Source organism: Arachis duranensis, chromosome 1, assembly GCF_000817695.3.
Source record: "Arachis duranensis cultivar V14167 chromosome 1, aradu.V14167.gnm2.J7QH, whole genome shotgun sequence".
Classification (NCBI taxonomy): domain Eukaryota; kingdom Viridiplantae; phylum Streptophyta; class Magnoliopsida; order Fabales; family Fabaceae; genus Arachis; species Arachis duranensis.
Window position 1 is genome coordinate 97,570,066 of NC_029772.3, and position 22,193 is coordinate 97,592,258.

General features: G+C 31.7%; 2 protein-coding genes across 4 annotated transcripts; both read right to left on the reverse strand.

Moving 5' to 3' along the window:
* Nucleotides 1-1,987: 1,987 nt before the first annotated feature.
* LOC107466524 (aspartic proteinase) lies at nt 1,988-6,094 on the reverse strand. Of its 2 annotated transcripts, none has more exons than XM_016085517.3 (13): nt 5,969-6,094; nt 5,117-5,491; nt 4,960-5,020; nt 4,602-4,696; nt 4,379-4,491; nt 4,127-4,295; nt 3,983-4,022; nt 3,806-3,870; nt 3,211-3,324; nt 3,059-3,123; nt 2,772-2,922; nt 2,562-2,681; nt 1,988-2,455 (listed from the first exon to the last, which is right to left on the reverse strand). In XM_016085517.3, exons 2-13 carry the CDS (start codon nt 5,483-5,485, stop codon nt 2,282-2,284), a joined length of 1,536 nt encoding a protein of 511 aa, XP_015941003.1. In that variant the 5' UTR covers nt 5,486-5,491; nt 5,969-6,094; the 3' UTR covers nt 1,988-2,281. The 2 variants fall into 2 exon arrangements, with proteins under 2 accessions (XP_015941003.1, XP_015940986.1); XM_016085500.3 differs by lacking the exon at nt 5,969-6,094 and adding an exon at nt 5,772-5,919.
* An 11,574-nt stretch (nt 6,095-17,668) lies between these two features.
* Nucleotides 17,669-22,049, reverse strand: LOC107466505 (WRKY transcription factor 6). 2 transcript variants are annotated; one of them, XM_016085481.3, is made up of 7 exons: nt 21,874-22,049; nt 20,040-20,299; nt 19,846-19,947; nt 19,487-19,657; nt 19,060-19,407; nt 18,866-18,979; nt 17,669-18,581 (listed from the first exon to the last, which is right to left on the reverse strand). In XM_016085481.3, the coding sequence occupies exons 2-7, from the start codon at nt 20,208-20,210 to the stop codon at nt 17,961-17,963; spliced, it is 1,527 nt and encodes a 508-aa protein (XP_015940967.1). In that variant the 5' UTR covers nt 20,211-20,299; nt 21,874-22,049; the 3' UTR covers nt 17,669-17,960. The 2 variants fall into 2 exon arrangements, with proteins under 2 accessions (XP_015940967.1, XP_015940977.1); XM_016085491.3 differs by having other exon boundaries at nt 20,040-20,302.
* Between the last annotated feature and the right edge of the window lie 144 nt (nt 22,050-22,193).

A 22,193-nucleotide genomic window follows, 5' to 3' on the forward strand; every position in this document is an offset into this window, starting at 1 on the left:
ATGAATGGAAATCATATGCATACAGAAAAAAAATAAGCTAAGGTTAAGAGCAGAAAGCAAAGCAAGTTAAAACTTGTTTTTAGGGAATCAATTTCCATAGCATCTCACAGTAATCCACACATCATCGTATTCCTAAATATCAAATATCATTGTATTTGCTCCACATAATCCACAAATCCTGCCTCTTGAATCTTGATGGAAGAAATATTAAAAAAAAAACAAAAACAAAAATTAGAAAAATAACAAAAACAATTCATCGAATAAAATAAATTTGAAGTGTATTAGTTTAGTCCATTTTTCTAATTACATAAACCTTAATCCAATATAACTTAGCGACTAAATTGATAAATTTTCTTAAACATTTATTGTTGGACATTTTAAGTATCATGTATGTTATCAAATAACATTTTATATCATCAATTATTGACGAAAACGGTTAATAGAATGATCGAAAGACAAAAATAATTAATTTGTAAATTTTGAAAGAGTAATTTTATTGATAAAATCTTTCAAAAATGAATTTAAAAAACGACTCATCTTTCCCGTTTATAAATCTAACAATCAGCTCAGATGTACCCTGGATTAATTAGTATATATCATTCCATTTTATGAAAAAAAAATTTTACGTTATCTTAGTTTTTAATTTTCAGAGTTGGTGTGGTTAAGTATTAATCGGTTATCTTAGTTTTTAGTTTTCAAAGTTGATGTGGTTAAGTATTAATCGATAAAAATTTAGTGTCGTATCAATAAAGTAAAAACTAGCATCTCACAGTGACCCACTTATCATGTTTCAGTCAAGTAAAAAGTTTTTAGTTTTTAAAATATGTGCTGTTAAGTATTAATCAATTACAAAATTTACTATTATATCAATAAAGTAAAAGCTAATATCTCAAATTCACTTTTGTATAAGTTAAGTAAAATAGAATTTGAACTCATATTTTGAGGTATAATATACCTTTTCAACTACTATACTAGTAAATATATTATTAAATATTATAAACAACATATAATATAATTTCTTTTATTAAAATAACTAATATGTACTTCTATATTTTTTTCTATTGAATTAATATATCTTTGATAATATTACGTATTATGAAACAATTTCCTGTGTCCAACAATGCTAGAAGACCCTTTAGACTCATAACGGCTTGGTTAACTCATTCGGATTTCTCTAATATGGTCAATGTCAGCTGGAAATTTGATGACGTCTACATACATAATGAAAGTGTGCAGAAGTCGAAAGAATGGTGCCACCCATCACCGACTCCCTACTAATAATCATCTCTGCTTCCTTATCTCTCTGCTTCCTAAAAAGTCGGTTTGTTTGTTTTAAAATCGTGAGACAGAAATTAAGAGACTATCATATTTGTTAACTAAAAAATTGATATTAAAATTTCTATTTCTTTCTCTAAAATTTTAGTATTTCACTATCTTCAAAAAATAAAAACAAAGAAAACTAAAATTTTTAAAGACAAAAACTAAAATTTTAATAACATTTTATACCTAAAATACTCTCATTTTAATTAATTAATTCTAATTTTATTTTTTATACAAATTAAATTAAAACTTCATTCTTATTTTAATTTCTATCTCTCACTTTACACAAAAAAAATACTAAAATTTCTATCTCCTCCTTTATATCAAACAGAATACTAAAATATATTTTAAATTTTGTCTGTCTCTCAGTACACAAACGCTACCTAAATGACTTTGATCTAAATGACTTTGATCACGCTCTTAATGACTTTCCAACTTAAAACATTTAACGAAACAATTCTACCAAGTCCTAACTAATCACTCGTGCCATGCTGCTTCAACTCCTGGAAAAAACTGGTTCGAAGTTCAAACCTCGGAACCATCGCCATATGACCATTTAATTTGGCAGATTCCCACCTGTAATACATGTTCGGTAGCATCCTTATTTACCAAGGCATATTATATACCAGAAAGGCAGGAGCTATCACTACTGGCAAACCGTAACCAATTTATCAACTACTCATTATCATTATTCATTATCCATAAAGTCAATATTCCGTTATTTTGAACGCACACGATACTTCCTTACATTTACGTAACATTTTGGCCATCCCATATTTTAAACTAGTCATGCGGAAGCATCTTCAACATCCGAGTGCAATGCAGAGTCCAGAGGCTCATTCATGGCCGGCGTCCCACGGACACCCTATAACTAGGATGGACACACTTTTTTCGAGTAGCATTAATATATACAAAAGCATGGATTGATAGAGTACCCAAACTACCAGATGATAACATTCCTTTATGCTGCTTCGGCGAATCCAACTCTCCCTTGGCCAAAATCGAAGACAGTGTGATAGCGCCCCATGAACACATCTCCAAGGATCCAGAGAGGGCCACGTGGAGGAGGAATATCAATTGCAGTGAAGCCACTAATGCACTGAGCCGCAACACCTTCGCCAACCTTTAGTATATACTGAACACACCAAAAAATAAACAAATAAATATTTAGAACAAAACAGGATAACCATTCCCGCATGAAAAGGAACCCAATAGGTTTTAGTATGCCATATACGGCATACCTCATCTGGGGAAAGGTCAAAAGTTCTTCCACCAATACTGAAGGAAATGGTAGGCATTTTAGACAAGTCCCCACAGTCAACAGATGATTCTCCCATCGGGCTAGGCATTTTATCACAAAGCTGCATCCACGAAGTACAATACCATTAAGAGGTGAAGCAATAAGATTAGATTACTCGCGAACAAAGCATGATCAAGAAACCTTAACTGACCTGGTTAACATAGTTTAGTATCCGATCTTTTGTCTGATTCTGATTGAGCTGGCTCCGCATCCAAACAACTGCCATCTCGCATGCAGAACAAGCAATACCGCCACCAGATGATGATCTTTGATGCTCATCCACCACACTCTCGATACCCCCACTAAAAGAACCACAAGTCCACAACCAAAATACAAATGAGCAATGTGACACGCCAATTACATTAATTTAATATATGACGGTATTTAGATTGCTGAAGCAAAGAATTTGGTGAAAAGAAAATCCTCTTTGGGACTTGCCTAACACCCCGTGTCCCATCAAAAGTGCACAATCCAATTTGGGTACAGATCTTCTTTGGAGGTGCCTGCAAGGGGAAAACAAAAGCCATAATTTAGAAGTAAAATACATAATTGTCTAATGCATGCCAACAACAGTTTCAAATTGCACTCACATCGGCCGCAAGCAGGTCTATGATTATTTGTCCATACTGCGCAACAACGGCTTTGCATTCTTGGCTTACAACTCCTGCTGCTCCAATTGCATGATTTATCATAGTAATCACAGTCTACAAGAACACATTTGATCATAGAAATAATCTGGTTATTTGATGAGCATTTTCCATTTGGTAATACAAACAATCCAAACATAAACTCTAAAAGGCCAAAACCAAATTTGAAGAAATTAATACAGGGGAGAAATGAGGTCTGCACATAGTTATAACATAATCTAAAAACAAATATATTGCATAAGTTAGATAGGAGAGTAGAAAATGTCAAAAATCCTAGCATTTAGCAAGATATTAACTTTTGGGTTTATTTCCTGTCATGATTTTTCTGTCAAATATTCTAGTGACAATATTTTGACCTTGTAGCAGTGTTATAGCATAGCAATAAGAATTAAAAGTGATTCAAAACCACAAACAATTAGCTGTTTAAACCTCTAGTTTACATTCGTTATCTACCTTTCATTAACCTCCCTAAATTCTACAAAAGGAATTGAAGAACAAACTGGAAACAACATGGTTAGAGTACTTATTTTATTCATACCGTTGGACCTGCCAACAAAGAAGTCCCCGAGTCTGCAATAGCTGAACAGCTGTCAGCACAAATTCCTGGATAGCAATGTGATCAGGTCAGTAAATTAGAACTGAAATCATGAACCATTTATTATCATGTCATAAGAAAAACTAGCAGAATTATACTAATTTTTTGGTCTTCACATACCAGTTTTTTTGTCTCCAATAAGTATATCTCCCATATCAAACTTTTGCAAAGAAAAAAAAAGGGATAAAAGTTAGTAAAAAAATAAAAGGGAAACAAAAAATGCATTGTAATTTTTAAGAGAAAAGACTATATTTAATGATTAACCTCCCAATATCCTTTTCTCGACACAGGCACATAAGTGTGCTTTCCCTTGTAGTGATTGGGATCAACACCTCCAAAAACAAGTTCGCCCCCATTCTCTTCCTCTGGGTTACGGTTCAGCCAAAATGAAAACACCGGTTCCTTAACAAGACCTTGATCAAGCATATTGTACCTGTTACACATTATATCTGATAAGAAACAGGGATCAGATGAACTTGAAGAAATGAATAATCAAAATTTGGATGCTAGCAGTACCAAACTGGAACAGCATTCCCAACTGCTATCTCTTGAAACCCAAGTCCCAATATTCCATCAAACTTGGCCACCAAAAATGTCACACTAGGCTCTCTATTTGCTTCAATAAATTCCTGGTGGAGATCAAAGGGTACTCTATCACTTAATAATACATAGAATGTGAAAAAGCCAAGCAGATTACACCCTTGTCTACCAGCATAGAAGGGGTTGAGGATCAGCATACCTGATTCTTCACAACTATGTCGCCAACTTTGACATTGTCATAGCTAAAGAAACCAGAAATTGCTCCAGTACCATATTGAATTGCAACGGCAGTCCCTAAATAACATAAAATGTTGCATCAGAAAGAGGGAACATGCGAGCATCCATTATACGGGCACACAATGTCAAGTGGCTGAAAATAGAAGCACTATATGAATATAACATTTTTTCTAGTTGATCAAAGGAATACATCATTTCCTCCAAAACTAAATAAATAAAAAAGAGTAGTTAGATAAACAGAAAGCAAAAACTTAATGCAGAATCTAGCAAAACAATCAAAATTGACTTAAGAGTTTATAGGAAGAGGGGAAAAAAAAAACCATTCTTCTTATAGGTAGTCGATTTGGCAGACTTGTACTTTGAATGGAAGTAGCACGCAATCTGCACCAAATAGCAAATGACACAAACAATTCAAGTAAATCCAAGTGCACCAGTGCAGATTATATATTATACGAGTGATGAAACTAAAAAGCTCACCGAGAAGGTACACTTGGATGAAGGCACCCACAAATTAGCACTGCCGGTGTCAAAGATGACAGAGAATTTCTGAGGAGGAGTTCCGATTCCTATTTCACCATAGTACTGAGCATCCAAGTAGTTCTTTAAACCAACAATGTCAGTTTCATCATCACCACCGAGATTGTTTTGGAGATGGTGCTTTCTAATAGAAGCACGTAAAGCCTCGTCATTGGACCCCAATCGAGCGGCAAGCCGATTATTGAGGTCAGGTTTAACCTTTTTCAGTCCAATCCTTCGTAAACCATCATTTGGCGCACTCAACACCACAGATAGCAACAGGGATGACACAAACAACCATAACACAACCGCATTCGCCTTGTTGCCCATGTTCAACTGCTCATCCAAATTGAAAACCACACTTTCAAATTATCAAAAAAAGAACTAGACAATAATAAAGGTGCAACACTTCAAATATTATTGTGTATTATCAATCCTCTTCTCTTCTCTTCTCTTCTCTGTAACTAGACTATAAATTAGATCCCTTGATGAACTAATACTAAAAACAAAACCTAGAAAATGACATGCATGCATGCATTCAAATTCAGCTGGCATAAACAGAATATCATGAACAATTACAATATAAATACACGTACTAACATAATCTATAACTTACATGCACAATCTGGGAATAAAATACAATGATCCGAATAAACGAATCGGAAAAATAAATACGCAGTGGATCAAGATGTAAGTAGTGTAACAGATGATGCAAACCTTTGAAACACCACAGAGAAAAGAAAAAACCACAAAAAGAATAACAAGTATAAGAAAGAGAGATCAATGGGGAAGGAGGAAGAAGAAGAAGGTTACCGAGAGAAGAAAAGGAGATTCGAAGACAAGAAGAGGTAGTTTCAGTAGCAAAGAGTGAGTGACACACCTTCCTGATGCCTTTTGTTATTCCTTCCTTTTCGCCTCGTAACAACGCTTACTGGCAGTGGTGGCGGTGCAATCTTTCAATCTGGACCGTTCATACGGGATTAATCTTGGGCGTACATCTGAAGGATAAAGAGAGTGCCACGTAATCACGGATCACGAAGGGCTCGTTCAATACAAGCAGAAGCAGACGGTGGTGATGGCGTGGGTACCTCAGCGGTATAATTACCTCAAAACTAAAAAAAAAATAAAGAATTATCAGAATTTATTATTTTTAATTATTAATTAAATAACCAAATTTAATAATTAAAAATAATAAATTTTAATTGTGCTCTAATATTTCTCATTAGAAAATGATGGGCGCTTGGCTTCCTTAACACACGACACGACCACATTATCTGAGTTCTGACTCATGTTCCATTTGGCGGTGAACGCCAAATTCCTGTAGGCAATGCAATTAAGCAAAGCATCTTTTTTGGGGCCCAAATTCCATCTGGAATTTTCGTCAGGAAACACCATCTGATTTGGTTGTTTATAAAATCAATAATATTATGGGCTCACCGTTGCTCCTGGGCCTTAATATTCAAATGAAAATCATTGAGCCGATACAACGTATAGAGCCCAATTATCCTATTAATTGAAATCCCAGTTTCAATTCGAACTAAAGATAAAAACCTCTCTGCAAGGGGTAAACTATATATCTTTTAATATGCTGTATTTATATTCAAATTTTAGCTAATACACTTGAATAGGAACTCTCTAGACTCTAGTATCATGTGAGTAATTGTGTATAGTGTAAATGTATTGTGGTATTATAATGCATAAAATTAAGGATTCTCTAAAAAAAAATTGGGATATAATAAGTTTATGTAGACAAAAAAATAAAAAATAAATAAAAAAAAAACTTACCAAACTAGTGGACTAATTTTAGGATGATTACTATGATACTTTATAAATAAGTTTTAATTTCTCAAAAATAGGTAACTAGTTAATATTTAATAAATTTAAATATTTGTTTTTACTTTAAAAGATAATTTAAACAATTTAGATACTAAAATAAAAGACACCATATAATTTACTCTAATTTTATTTTGAAAAACAAAAAACGGCAAATCCCACTCCTAACTCCTAAGCCATAACCATCAGTTTGCACTTTGCAATATACTGCTGAAGCAATAGTTTCACTTTGTTGCCATTAAATAAAATAGTAATAATATGAAAATTTAAAATCACAAAAAAAATTCATCATAGTTATTTAATGTCAAAAATATACACCAGAAACAATAATGTGTTAATAATTAGTGAAGAGAATTATGTGGATAACTTAAAATAAGAATAGAAGTTCATTAAGAGAATAAAACAATATATATTTTTATGAAAAGATTGATATCGTTAAAGGTGGATGCTACGGTAAAGTTGCCAATTTCAACTTTTTATAAAGACGTTTTCTATCTTATGGTTGTTATTGATTTAAAAACGTATCATTAAAAGTGTTGCTTAAAAAGAAAGTGTTACCCTTAATCGTTAACTTGGCTCTGACACCAATTTTTTACAAAATTTCTATTAACTCTTCGAATAAGTTTATAATTTGTATAGATCCAATAATTTGCAACTTCATAATCTAGAGTATTTAATCATTTCTCTTGTATTTGTTAAATGATTATCTATTACTAGTTCAAAATTTCTTTTATTTTTACACTTTCTCTTGTTTATCTTTATTTATTTTAGAATTTCTGCAAACTCTATCATTGATTCATCACTATTTTCCAGAGATTCTATTAATTTTTCTAGCTCTTCAACTTCCTTTTTTAACTTGTTATAGATTATTTTTAGAGCTTTAAATGCTCTTTGATTTATTTCAGAAAACTGCAAATAATTCAAACGATTTTCTCTTTCAAAAAGCTCTTGTTTCTTATCTGGATAAGTTACATATATTTCTTCCTTATTTATTGTCATAATTTAGTATTTAGGGTTTCATTTAATTTTTCGACTTTTTTGTTAATTCTTTTATTTCAGAGTTTTCTTCTTTAATTTTTAATTTAGATAAACTTAAAGGACTATTGATTTTAGATTCTCTTATTTGAAAATTTGATGAAACCGATCTTTTTTATGGTTCTTTTAATAATAAAACTGGGTTTTCAATAGCTTTATATTTTGGTATTTCTGTTTTTACAATTTTCTGAAATAATTCATCAACATAAATTCTTTTTCTATTTTTAAATATTATACTATGATGACTATTCGTTAAAGCATAATTTATTGCATATGTAATTGAAAATGGTTCATCATCTTGTTCCATTAAACTTTTTCTATGAAATTTATAAGCTAAACTTATAGATCTACCAAGATTTTCGGTTGATAGAGGTATGGCATATCCAAGATGGGCATTAAATTTAACATTTACATTTGCCAAATTCCCATGAACAATTCCAATTATTTGATCTATTGGGTCATCAGTAATTCTTTTATCACAGATTGCTAAACTTATTGGTGAATTAATTCCTTTCATATATGTAGATTTAATTAAAACTTGTATAGTACTAATATGAATCCATCCAATTTTAGATCTCTTATGTTGATCCTTGATTTTCTCAATCTGTTTACTTAATTCTTCATCATTTATCAAGGCTATTTCAAGTTCTCCATTAGCAGATTTTATTTTTACAGGGGCTTCAAGTTGAATTTTTCCATAGTATATTATATTTTTTCTATTAAAAACTTCTTTTAAAAGATTTTGTTTATTAAAATTTTCATTTGATTTGAGATTTAGTTCTGTTTTTAAAACAGCCTGTTTTTCATTATCTAATAAAGCAGTTAATCTATAATAATCATATTCTTCTGTTAATTCTAAGCTTTCTAAATAATTCATAATTAAGAGATTAGGATAAAGGCGTACCTTTCTGGAGAAAAACTTCCTTTATTTAGTATATTTTACATAAGATGTTTTTATCTCCAGAGGGGAGATTATAGATATTAACTCCAGAGGGGAGTTTAAAACTATTTTTTCCTAAGGAAATTCTTTTGTCAAACTATAGAATCGCCTCGGCAGCTTCCTCCTTGCTTTCCTAGCATATGAGTACTCTTAACCTTCTGCTTTCTGTTTTCTGATACTTCTTCAATTGCCTAAGCACTCTATTTATAATGGTTGGTCTGATGGACGATTCTCATCCTTACCCTTCTTATGACGTCATTGCTTACGTCATTGTTTTATTATCTTGCACCAGCTACATTGTTGGTGCTCTATGACCTAAGCGCTTACATCATTATACAATAATGTTGAGGGATGCTTCAGATGCGCTGTCCTCTTCTTTTATCATGTGGGTGGATGTACTGTCCTCTTCTTTTATCATGTGGGTGGATTCCATTTCATTATTGCTTTCTTCAGATATTTCTGAAGCACATAGCTGGCACTTGTGGTCTTCTCTGTCTTTTATCAAATAGCAGAGATTCTTTTTTATCCCTTCAGGGAGTTTTTCTAAGAGTCCGGATAGATTATAGAATGCAGATTCAAATTCCACCAAAAGTCTCATCTCTCTTTCTTCAATTTCATTTCTTTTACTGGACACAAGCAGAGTATTTCTGCTTTTATAATTAATTCTTGTATGAGATTTTCTCGTTATTTTTTGAGTTCTTTCAAAAACCCTTGCTAATGTGCTGGCTAGTCTTCCTTCAAGACTGTAGATTGCTAAATCTTGAATTTGATCAATTGGTTGAAAGTTTCCTGGGAAGACGGACATGAATATTACTTAGTGTGCTGGAACTAAGCACTCTTCTTTTTCATTAAAAATAGGTTGACTATTTGTAAATTTTAGGGATATATCCCTTGGATTTACATTGTCAATCATATTTTTAAATCTCTTTACTGCATCAACGAATCCTGCAGGAAACTCACTAATAATTTTTAGATCATTAAAAATTAAAACTGTATCAATTAATCCATACTGGAAAAATTGATAAGTGTCAGATGGGAAAGCCTCTGGAAAAATAACCAGCTTTGTTAGCTGTTCTTTGGCAATAGGATAGTATCCCAAACTTGCCCTTTTTTCTTCAGTCCAATTTAGGACTATATTAAGGGTTTCTCTGAGATTTGATCTACAGACCCTTTTCTTTTCTTTGATTTCAGCTCTTTTAGGAATGTTTCTCATTATTCCTGTTCTCTGGGCTTGAATCGGAGCTTTATCTGCTCTTTTTAGGGTTTGTTCTGGATGAAGAGCTTCATATTCCCTGAAAGATTCTTTTGCCTCTTCTAGTATTGAAAATCCTCTTTTATGAACTATCTCTGATTGATGTGTAAATGGTGCTGCTTTTTTCCAGACATCATATACTCCTTTCATGGGCCATTATAAATCACATAATATTTTTGTCTTGTGTGGATTTTTTAATAATTTCAGCAATTGTTTTATTTTCTGAAATTTTTTCTTCACTTGGTTTGTCCACCATGCTTAACTGGTTGAACTCTGATGGTTTTGCTTGTTGTGTTGATTTCATTGCTTGAATGGCTTTCTTGAGGGATTGGATCTGTGCCCTTATTTGCAGACAATGCTTGCATTCTTCGAGTTCTTGCTGATATTTTTGAATTTCTTGATTTAATGCGTTGTAAACGAACTCCATTCTCTTGTCAATGTATCTGCAATAATATTTTTGTCACCCTTAATATATTCAATTTTTATTGGATATTGTAACAAAAATAATTGCCATCTTACCAATCGTCCATGATTATAATCAACTTTTAAATTGTATCAAATGAAACCTGTTAGGTAACTTGAGTCTGTCCTTAATGTAAATTCTTTGGGTAATAAATCAATTTTCCATTTTTTAAGAGATTTAATTGCTGTTAGAGTTTCCTTTTCATGAGTTGTATATCTCTGTTCTATTAGAGTAAAAGTCCCTGAAATATACTTGCAAAGTAATTCCTTTGGGGAATATTTAGAATCTAGTGATTCTTTTTCTTGTTCTAAACTTTTTATAGCTTTCTTAGCTTTTAGACATCCTGACCAGGTTATGTCTGAAGCATCTGTTTCTACTATTAAGTAGTCGTTTTCTACTGGAATATAGAGTTCCGGAAGCTTTTCACATAATTTTTTGATCCTTTGAATTTCCATACTATCTTTTTCTTTCCATTTTCATTCTTTTTTAGTACTTATTTTTGGAAATAAGTTTTTTGTGTATTTTGTTATATTCTTTAAAAATCCTTGATCAGAAATATAATTTATACACCCTAAAAATCTTTGTAATTATTTTCTATCCTCTATTTTATTAGGAAATAAATTTACCTTTTCTAAAATATTTGGTTGAAGTTTTAGCTTTTCCTGAGTGGATAAAATTAACCCAAGAAACTCTATTTCTTGTCTTGCAATTTTTGATTTCTTTTTGCTAAGGACTAATCCTTTTTCTTTACATCTTTCTAAAATTATTAACAATTTTTGAAGATGATCTTCTTTATCCTGTTTTGTAAAAATTAATATATCATCAATGTAAACTAAAATAAATTCATTTAGTTCTTTTAGATTTTCTTCCATAAATCTTTGATAGATACCTGGGGCTTGTTTTAATCTGAATGGTAAAACATTTCATTCATAGAGCAACACACTTGTTGATTCTTTTGTTGGGCAAGTAAAAGCAGTTAATTTCTTTGTTTCTTCATCTAAACGAAGTTGCCAATATCCTGATTTTGCATCAAGAGATGAAAACCAAGTTGCTCTCTTGATTTTTTCTAAAATAGAATCTTTTCTAAAAAGTTTATGAGCATCACCAACAGTTGCTTCATTCATTTTCTTATAATTTATTACCATTCTTCGTTTTCCTCTTTTAATTTCATTATTGTTCTCGACGTAAAAGGCTGGAGCCGCATGAGAACTTTTACTTAATCTTATAATTCCTTTCTCTAAAAGATCTTTGCATTCTAATGAAAACTCTTCTCTATCTCTTGCGGAATAAGGAGTTTTATTTGGAACATTTATTTCTTTTATAGGATCTTTTAATTTAATGCTTACTAATTCCTTATTTGTATTTTTAATATCTAAAGGATTTTCAGCGCAAACTTCATCCAAAAGTTCTTCTATTTTTATTTCAAGATTATTTTTTAGGATATTTATCTAAAAATATAAATTCAAATAGCATATTTCTAATATAGAAAATATTTTAAATTTTAAAATCTTATCTATAGTAGTAGTTGGTATCTTTATACGTTTTGATTTTTGATTTATTGAAGAATCGTGTGGAGCTTTTAAAACTATATATGTTAATTCTTGAATGAATGGATGATATAACTTTAAGAAGTTATTTCCTATGATAAAATCCATCCCAGAATCTATCATGTATATGGATGGAACAATAAACCTATAATTTTGAATAAATATTTCAACCATTTCTGCTTTTTGGTCAATTTTATGTATTGATTTGTCAGCTATTCTAACTCTTAATGGTTTCTTTAATTTTTTCCAATCAAGTTTTATATTTGTACTAGCAAAGCATTGTGTTGCTCAAGTATCTATGAAAGTATTTATAAACTTTTCTGTTATTTTTATAGTAATAAACGTGGCATTATTGCTCAGTCTCTGAGTCTGTTTCTGAGACATATTCAAAAATATAGTCTAAGTTATCATCTGATTCTTCTAATGGTTCCATGAAACAAGACTTAGCAATTTCTAATTGTTTGGTAAGGTCTTTTTTATCTTTCTTTTTTGGACATTCATTTGCATAGTGTCCTTCTTCTTGGCAATACCAACACTTGCAATTTTCTTTTTTATTTGGGCAGTAGTTATTTTTTTGTTTTTTATTGTTATTTCTTTTTCTAAAATACCTCTTTTTTCTCCAGTTTGGATAGTATTTTCTTTTTCTAAATTGATATTTTCTTTTTCTTTGAAAATTTTTATTAAAACCATATTTTTGAGGTATTTCTTCATTATCCTGAGAGCAAATTCTAATTATATTTTCAAATCTTTTTTGAATTGCTTCTTGCATACAACGTTCTTTTATTTCCTCTCTTATTGCAGAAGTTGCTCCGCCAAAATTATTTTCAATTGTTCCTCTATTTATTTTTCTTATAAATCTTCCCATTATAAATTCATTAGCAGGGTATGAAAGTTTTGTTATATACATACTAAGATAATGGTTTTTATCTTCTTCTTTTAGTTTATAATAATTTATTCTGTATTCACATATGTAAGATTCCACATTGCATAAATCATATATTTGAATATTAGCTAAATAGTTTTTTGCTTATTGATATTCTTTGTTATAGACTTCTTGTCTATGATCTATAATATTTTTTTCAAAAAATTCTTTATACAAAATCATCATTATATGTAATATCTTATCGTAAACTGTTGTTTTTGTCGCTAATTCTTCTATTATTTGGTTTTCTATTGATGTCATATAATCTCTTACAGTTCCTTTAGTATGAAACCCTATATAATTTCAGATATCTCCTTCAGATAATTCACTAAATTTTGGATTAGTAAAGGCTTCTAATAAGAAGGAATTCAACCAGTTCTCGAAAATTTCTTTTTCATTCTTTTTACAGTCTAAATCAAGCATTCTTTCCCCTTCAGTTTCCTGGATTTTAGGAACATATTTTGATGGTATTTTTGTATACTTTAAATTTTTATTTACTAAATCCTTTTATAAAAGTATAATTTTCAAAATCTGTTTCCATTTAAATTGAGATTGATTATCCTTAGATGTTCCAGCTTCATTTTTTACTTGTATTGGAACTACTGGTTCTTCATTACTTGAATAATCTAGAATGTGTTCTTCATTTTCTATATTTTCATAATTTACTAATTCTTCTTCTATTTGAAATTCTTGTTCCATAATATTATTTTCTTGAGCCATTTTTAATCTTCTAATTTTTCATCAATGTTCATAATTTTAATGGTGGTTTTACTTTTAGTTTTGTTATATTGTCTATATTTTGAATTTTTTCTTCTTTGGAATTTTCTTTCTGAAAATATTTATTTAATATTTGTTTAATTTCGTTTATTTTAGGTTCCTCTTTTTTCTTATTTCTTTAAAATTTTATGGATACTAATATTTTTTCAAACATATCTACTATAGAATTTAATTGTGGGTTGAAAGTATGATAGAGATGTGGAGAATCATTTTCATAGTAACAGTTTTTAGAAATTCCATGTGAAATATAAGTTTTCTCAGGTTTTTTAAGTCCTTCAATAAAACTTATAGTAAAATAAAGATTTTGGGAAAAATCATTTTGTATTGATTTTAAGAATTCGGTGTCATTACAATTAACATTAGTTAAAATCATTAGTTTTTGATCTATTAATTTTGATAATTTAATTATTTCTTCTCTTAAATCTTCTAATTTACTTTTTTTCATTAGGTGACGTTTTTCTTGTAAAGGGCTACGGTTTGAAGTGTTATGTAGTTAAAAGTGTGGTTTTAAGATATATGGTTTAGATTTTGTCATGTAGGCGTCTTTAGAAAAAGTTGTTTTTGATAACTCTATATTAGTGGTGCCTATCGTTAAAACTTGTACCTAAAATAACTATATATGGATCAATAATAGGTATTAGGAAATCTTTAAATTTATTTAAAATAAAAAATAACTAAGAATTAAAAATCTATTCCTTTTTATGACGAATTCTCAAAAATCTCTATATATAATATATTTATTGTGTCGTTTTATAAGTGTTCATGATTTTATAACTCATGATAATATTCGTAAACCATATTTACTTTCTAGAAAACATCATACAAATAACGATATATAAAGATTAATCTTCGAATATACAATATTCCAACTTTCGATAACTCCTGTCTCTAGGATTTATTGTCATTCAAAACAACATAATAATTGGGAATGATAGAAACAAGATATCGAGAGAATAATCTGAAAAGTGTATTATTGAGTGTATTCAAGTTGTCTATTCAAGCTGTCTAAAACGATACAATATAGAAGCGTATTTATAAATGCTAAGAGAATTGTAATAATAAAGATGTAATATCTTATAATAAATATACATATATGCTAATTGATCCTAATTATATTCTAACATCCCCCTCAAACTCAAGTGACAACTTGAGTTTGAAACATATTTAAAATAAAAAAATAAAAAATGCATAAACTAATAGAATGGATGCAGACGGAACTGTCGGAAGAAAACGCAGACGGAATTGCCGCTGTCGAAAGGGAGCGCAGATGGAACTGCCGCTGTCAGAAGGAAGTGCAGATGGAACTGCCGGAAGCCTGAAGGAAGCGCAGACGAAACTGCCGCTTGTCTGAAGGAAGCGCAGATGGAACTGCCGCTATCTGAAAGAAGTGCAGACGAAACTGCCGGAAAAAAACGCAGATGGAACTGCCACAAGAAAATACAGACGAAAACGCAGACGGAACTGCCATGAGAAAATACAGACGAAACTGTCACGAGAAAATACAGACGAAACTGCCACGAGAGAACGCAGATGGAATTGACACGAGAGAACGCATATGGAACTGTTACGAGAAAACGCCGACGGAACTGTCATGGGAGAACACAAACGGAATTGGCACGAGAGAATGCAAACGGAATTGCCACGAGAGAACACAGACAGAACTGTCGAAAGAGAGCGAAAACTATATGATTTCTTCATGAGAATAGGTAAACAGCGGATGACAATATTGTTTGATCATTCGACTCGAAAAAACACAAGACAGAGAAAACATGCTAGTCGGTGAGGTGAAAAAGCATCAAAGGAATAACAAAAGGGAAAGAAAAAATGGCATAGAAAAAAAAAAGCAAAAACTACGGTGATTTCACCACAAGAAAAACAACATATTCTCTTTAAGGAGGATACCATGGCATTGATACCATGATAGAAACAAGAGATTGAGAGAGTAATTTGAAAAGTGTATTATTGAATGTATTCAAGTTGTCTATTCAAGCTGTCTAGAAGGATACAATATAGAAGAATATTTATAAGTGCTAAGAGAATCGTAATAATAAAGATGTAATATCCTATAATAAATATCCAGATATGCTAATTGATCTTAATTATATTCTAACAGAGAAATTATATATCTTCCTGAAAATTGACTAATAATGTTTAGTTATTTAGAATTAATTAGATTCATTTTTTGGGATTATTAGAACATACAATGCAACTTATTAGGTTTCGTATTCTATCGCATTATTTCTTTTTCTTTTTTTTCAATCTTGATCCTATACACAAACCATTAGGTATATTAAGTTTTGTGGGAATAGACCTAAACAAAATCAAAATTTAAGTAAACTCTTTTATTCCTCTAGGCAACCTTGCAATTATCTTAATGTTAACATCAGTAACGTATTCTAAAGTTAGTATAAGCTAAGAATTTTTCTATCCTTAACTAAAATAATTTTCAGCTGATAAAATCAATAATATAACCAGATAAACAAAATCAATAACATCATCCAAACCTGTCTCTTAGTTTTTCACCAAAATGTCAGATAATATGTCATCCGTTATATGTTATATCATTTGCTAAACCACCACCACCAAAATTTCTCAGTTCTTGATGTATATGTTGTGTGATTTCAGATACTGACGAGTCTAATAATTTATGCTTTCAACAGATATGAACACGGGTCTATTTTACTTGCATCAATTTTATTGAATTAAGCAATACTTATATTGCGGGTTTATCGATTATAGATAAATACTCTACGAATAACTTTTTTTTTCATTATATTGGAATAAATATAGATTTTAACCTCAGTTAAACACTTAAACTCACAATTTAGCAGTTAAATATGTTATATCTTATATATTGCGTTGGACTTACATTTTTCTCCTTTTTACTATTGATAAAAAAATAAAAAATTATAAATCTTAATCTAAGTACTGCGTATACATAAAGCAGCTTGTTGCCCCAAAATTAAACTAGCTGATCTGATGAGGATAGCTTCCTTGCTTCCACCAAGGTTGGGGAGCTGACATAAAATCCAAGTTAATCTTCTCCGGCACATGCAAGCACGTGAACTATTCAAAGGATATTATTGTTTAATTTCCCTGCTTCCACAAGACATATTAATTAAATCTATAAAGTAAATGCACAGAAAATAAATATACAAGGGTCATCAGCTTCCTGTGGATTGAGTCGAATAAAAGCCGAAGAAGAGACCCATGTGTACGGTGGATGGGTACGGTGCTATCGCGGAAACAGCAAACGTTGACATGTATGAATAGCCCTAATCCTAGTGTAAATGCAGTCACGTGATTGATTGGTTTTGCTTTGAATACTTCAATAATCAAATACTACGTAGTTCAATTTCATGCCATTAAGATGGCACTATCACGAACGTGATCCCAATAAAAAACAGCCTCATAAGTCAAAAACGTATTACAAATTTCCAATCAATTCAAATTTCAAAGTCTACCATTTCACCTCTTACCTACTAATTCTTCATATATTTCGTGCAGCATGTACAGTTGACTTCCCTACTATACGTTATTCATAACCTAATAAATGATATGATCTGTTGTTGTTTATGGCTACGCACACACACGTAACTGCTGAGAAGTCTCCTAGTCCACCTATCAAATTCAATTACTGCAAGGGCCGTATTTGTTGACCAATCAGGCACTAACAGGTAGGTATTTCCTGGCTCTTATTCAATATTATCAATACAGATGCAGACCAAACATTAATACAGTATATTAAAATATGAAACCGATAATTTAAAGATATGATGTTTACATTACATTTTTTCTTTGCATGTCTATTTACTCTGAACATGTTGAATCCGAATTATTCAAGATCAAATAAATAAACAAAGAATGAAGACTTTTTATGTTCTAAACCCTACCACCATAACGTGGACAACAAAGTCTATGAACACTAATTAATTCATTTTCCCTTTCCCACGTAAAACATTTAAACCAAAAAAAAAAAGAAGTAAAACGTCTGACCAAAAAATTTGAAAAGGTATGTAGAAAGAAATTTAATACTCTAATTTCCTGAAAAGCTGCCGACTGTAGCACTGTTGATGATATTGGGATTTGCGTCGGAGTTGTTGGCGTTGTTATTTTGATGAGCCCCACCGATGATGGAGGAAATGGCGGCTGCGACGACCGCCGTGAAGTTAGGATCGTTGGTGATGGCGTTGACCTTGTCGGCGAGCAAGGGATTATTTTGGTTAGGGTGCAACGACGGTAGCCTTGAAGCTTGGGAAGAACCAACATCTTGAGACAATTGAAGGCCAGAGAATTTGGATTGGTTATAGAGCGCTTGTGCAATCACTTGCGGCAATTGCGCGTGAGGATGTTGTTGTTGTTGCCGTTGGTGGTACTGCAAAGGCAACGCGTTCGGTTGGTGCGTGAGGTCGAGTGTGACGGTTGGGAATGGTGCTGATGCTGATAGCGTTGCCATGCTTGAAGACGGAAGAATCGCTCTGGCCATCATGCTCGAGTTCATTATTCCGTCAGCGCTTGACATTGATCCAGAGAGAAGCATGCTAGCCGCCGCCGCCGTTGTGGACGCCATCGCCATCGCAGCAGGCGGCAGTGGGTGGTTGTGCGTCCCTTCGTATGTCGTTATCAATATTGTTCTATCCTCCGCACAACGTTGAACCTGATAAATGTAACAATATATTAATTAAGTTTAATAATTTTCTAAGAAGAATGATATGTGATTTATAATAATTAAGTAGTTATTAATGATTTTTTAATAGTGTGAGATTTGATTTAATAATATAAAATTATTTATTTTTTTTTGTTAATTATATTTTGGCCAAAATTTAATAAAATTATTGATAAAATTAATAAAATTATTTAATAAATTAATAAATTAAGTAGTTATTAATAAAATTATTGTTCCAATTCGATTTTAGATTTATATCAAATAAGAGCACTCACTTGTTTCCGAACTGGGCAACCAACTGCCATGGTGCATCTGTAATATGCTCGAGGACAAGGGTTTCCCTTAGCCATCTTTTGTCCATATTTTCGCCATTGGCACCCGTCGCTGATCTGAATGATTTTGTCAATTAATTAATTAATTTTTAAACGTTTTGAATTATACAAATTAAGGCAGTAGTTTGGATAGGTACCATAGGGGCTTCTGATCGGGCGCGGACAGAGACACGAGCTTTTCGCATGGTGGCTTCTGCAGTGGATTGATCTGTGGCAGGGTTCAGTCTCTGAAACTTGTTGGGATTATCCCAACCTTGTTGTGATGATTCTAAATCCTCTCCAGTATTCTCCATTTTGCCATTGCTGTTTTTATGGTTTTGAGGTGTGCTGGATCGAGTTCTTTCTTCTGAAGAAGAATTAGATACTTGATCGTCTACTTCGGCTGTGCCACTTGCAACTAAATCAAGCAACTGTCTTGGTATCATTCCTCCACCTCCACTACTACGCCCTTCCTTTTTCTCATCATCACCTTTTACTTTTCCTACCTGAATTTAAATTCAGTAACAATTCGATCACCAGATTCATCAATTTCAAACAGGTATAGAGAGTTTTCTTCAATATTACCTCATGATTTTCTGTGGTGGTCTCGGAAACTTGCTGTTTCTGTTGGTGTTGCATTAATGCGGCAACTTGCATTTGCAAATTCATGTAGCTACTTCTCATATGGTTGAGCGTCTCCTTTAGCTTTTGGTTCTCTGAATTCACACGTTGGAGTTCTTCTTGCACTTGTACCAGCTAAAACATAAAAAATGTATCTCAATATCTCAATAGATCAGAATAAAAACAATTTAGTAAGTCATATTAAAAAATAAAAAATACTATTCTATAACCATAATAATTACTAGAATTCCCTTATAGGGCTAATCTTTTTCTGTTATATATCTATGGATACAATTTATTACCGTAAAAAGAAATAGAAATACCTGGGTGGTTTTTGGGCGCTTATCTTCAGTGTCTGATGAAACCCCATCATCCACCGTAGATTGATCGCTTTTACTGTTGGCAGTAAGGAGTTGCAGACCAGTCTACAATTTATTACACGCAAGGAAAGGTTGAGAGAAATTAAAATCATATCGAGTAGAATAATTGAAAGAAATGAGATGAGGATGAAGCATACATTTACGTGGAGATTAAACTCGGAAAGGCTTCCATGAGTACAAGTCTGGTTCTTAACGGATGAGGATGATGAGGTGTTGAAGAAGTCGACTTCGCCCACAACCGCTCGATTGTTATGATCTGACGACATGGATGGATCGGTGGCAGAAAACCCTCCCAAGGTTGGGAACATGGTGCTGACGTGGCTTTTGTTGCTGTGGCGGATGGCAGAACTCTTAGAAGAGGAAAATGAAGAAGAGGAATCAAGAGTGAGAGCCCATCCTGCTGTGTCCATAAATAAGAAAAAAAGAGGTGAAAAAATATAGAGAGAAAGGGACAGAGAGACGTGGAGAAGAAAGAAGAAAAGAGTGACGCAGTCAGAGGGGGGAGAATGGAGAAAGAGAAAATGGGTTCACTTTAAGTTTGGGTGACTTAGTCTGACCGGTGCTATAGGGTCGCCTATAATTTGGGTTAAGCCTTCACTTTTTGCTATTTCGAATTTCTTGGGATTTTATTTAAAAAAGGTTTTATATATACTTTTATTCCTTTTATTTTTCTGTGTTCCCATTGGTTGCGTCACATGGTGCGTCATGCTCGTCCCCACACCACACACACCCAACACGTACACACTCCCTCTCCAAATATAGTGTGTTCTCAGTCACTGGTAGCTGTACCTGAGTCACTTGTAAATTTGCGGAGTAACGCCTTTGACCCACCACGCACGCCTCTCTACTTATGCCTTAATGCTTTATTATTATGTATTACCTTCAAAATCCTTACTTCTTTTAAACCCTAGCTAGTTCCTCCTTAATGTTAAATACTCACCCCAAGGTTTTATTAGGAAACTAATCTTTCTTGGCTAAACAATTATAATTGTAAAAAATAAAAAAAAATATAAAAATTAACTATTGGGTAATATTTTCTCTTTTTTGGTCTATATCCGTAAGTATTTTAGCTAAAAATTTATTATTAGTAAAGCTTCAATAAATTTTCTACAAGTTAATAAATATTATTGCTAGTAAAAGTTTTGCTGCATAATAGGAAAGCTAATCGTCTAAATCTATCATGAATAAATCTGATTAGTTTCAACAGGAAATTTTTACGAAAATCATGGCTTAGATTTGACTGAGATTAGGTTTGAAATTGAGAAAAAAAGATACTAAACAATTTCATACCACTGGTTTTGTAGTAAAGCTTTCATAATGATTCATGTTTCTAGTAATTGGGGATGACTTACCGCAGTTAAACTTATAATTTTAGTAGTTATTATTCTAGTAGTTATTAACTTATTATTCTATCTATGTTTTCTATTAATAGCTAATTTTATAACCTTTGCTAAATCCAAAAAAGATGGGATGAATCTCTTAAGGTTTGTGTTAATCAAAATCTCGTATGGTATGTTTGTAGTGTTTTTTGGGGCTTTGAACTATAAAAATTAAAAACATAAGTCAAGTTTATTGAAAGAAATTCATATTTTTTTTCTTCTTGCATCTTTTACTCGTTGAGAGCATTTTTTATTTTATTCTACTAACTAATAACATAACAATTCATAATTAGATGTCAATATTCAATACTCAATAATAATATAAAACTTTTAAACATTAAGAATACATAAAAAAATGAAAAATACTCTCAACCGTGATTATAAAATTCAAATTATCAATTTGTATTTTGATGAATTTCTAGCTTATGAATTAAAATGTGGAAGAAAGGAGATCTAATACATCATTGACGATAGAAACAATTTAAGTCTAAAACCATTTCTAAAGTTCTGATAAAATTTAAACATAAAATAGAAACAAATTATTATATAAGAGTAAAAATTAGAGTAATTAATAATCAAATAAAACTCGAACCTGCAGAATATTGATAGCTGAGAAAGAGAATTCAGAAGATGAATCATCAATAAAGTATCTCCAGAAGATGCAGTTCAGATCAACACAGTGCCTCAGTTCTCACCATCTCTGTGACCCTTTATTTATATAATAGTAAAGATGTTATACCCATAAGGTTACAATATAGGAAGCTACAATATATATTGAAAGCTATGGACTTAGTAACAGATACCCCCACACTAAATATATTATAAGTGTTTGAGTGCTGAATTTATAATTTTTTTTTTCTTTTCATATATATATATATCGTAAAATACAAAACTACGTAAGTTGCATTGCTA

Bases quoted from the DNA above. Each gene is read 5' to 3' on its own strand.
- LOC107466524 (XM_016085517.3), bottom strand. From the start codon at position 5,485: ATGGGCAACAAGGCGAATGCGGTTGTGTTATGGTTGTTTGTGTCATCC. The intron at 3,325-3,805 runs GTATGAATAAAA...GTGTTCTTGTAG, and splicing joins CTTTGTTGGCAGGTCCAACG to ACTGTGATTACTATGATAAA. The intron at 3,124-3,210 runs GTGAGTGCAATT...TTCCCCTTGCAG, and splicing joins TAGACCTGCTTGCGGCCGAT to GCACCTCCAAAGAAGATCTG.
- LOC107466505 (XM_016085481.3), bottom strand. From the start codon at position 20,210: ATGTTCCCAACCTTGGGAGGGTTTTCTGCCACCGATCCATCCATGTCG. The intron at 19,658-19,845 runs GTATTTCTATTT...TTTATGTTTTAG, and splicing joins AGCGCCCAAAAACCACCCAG to CTGGTACAAGTGCAAGAAGA. The intron at 19,408-19,486 runs GTAATATTGAAG...ATTTAAATTCAG, and splicing joins CCACCACAGAAAATCATGAG to GTAGGAAAAGTAAAAGGTGA.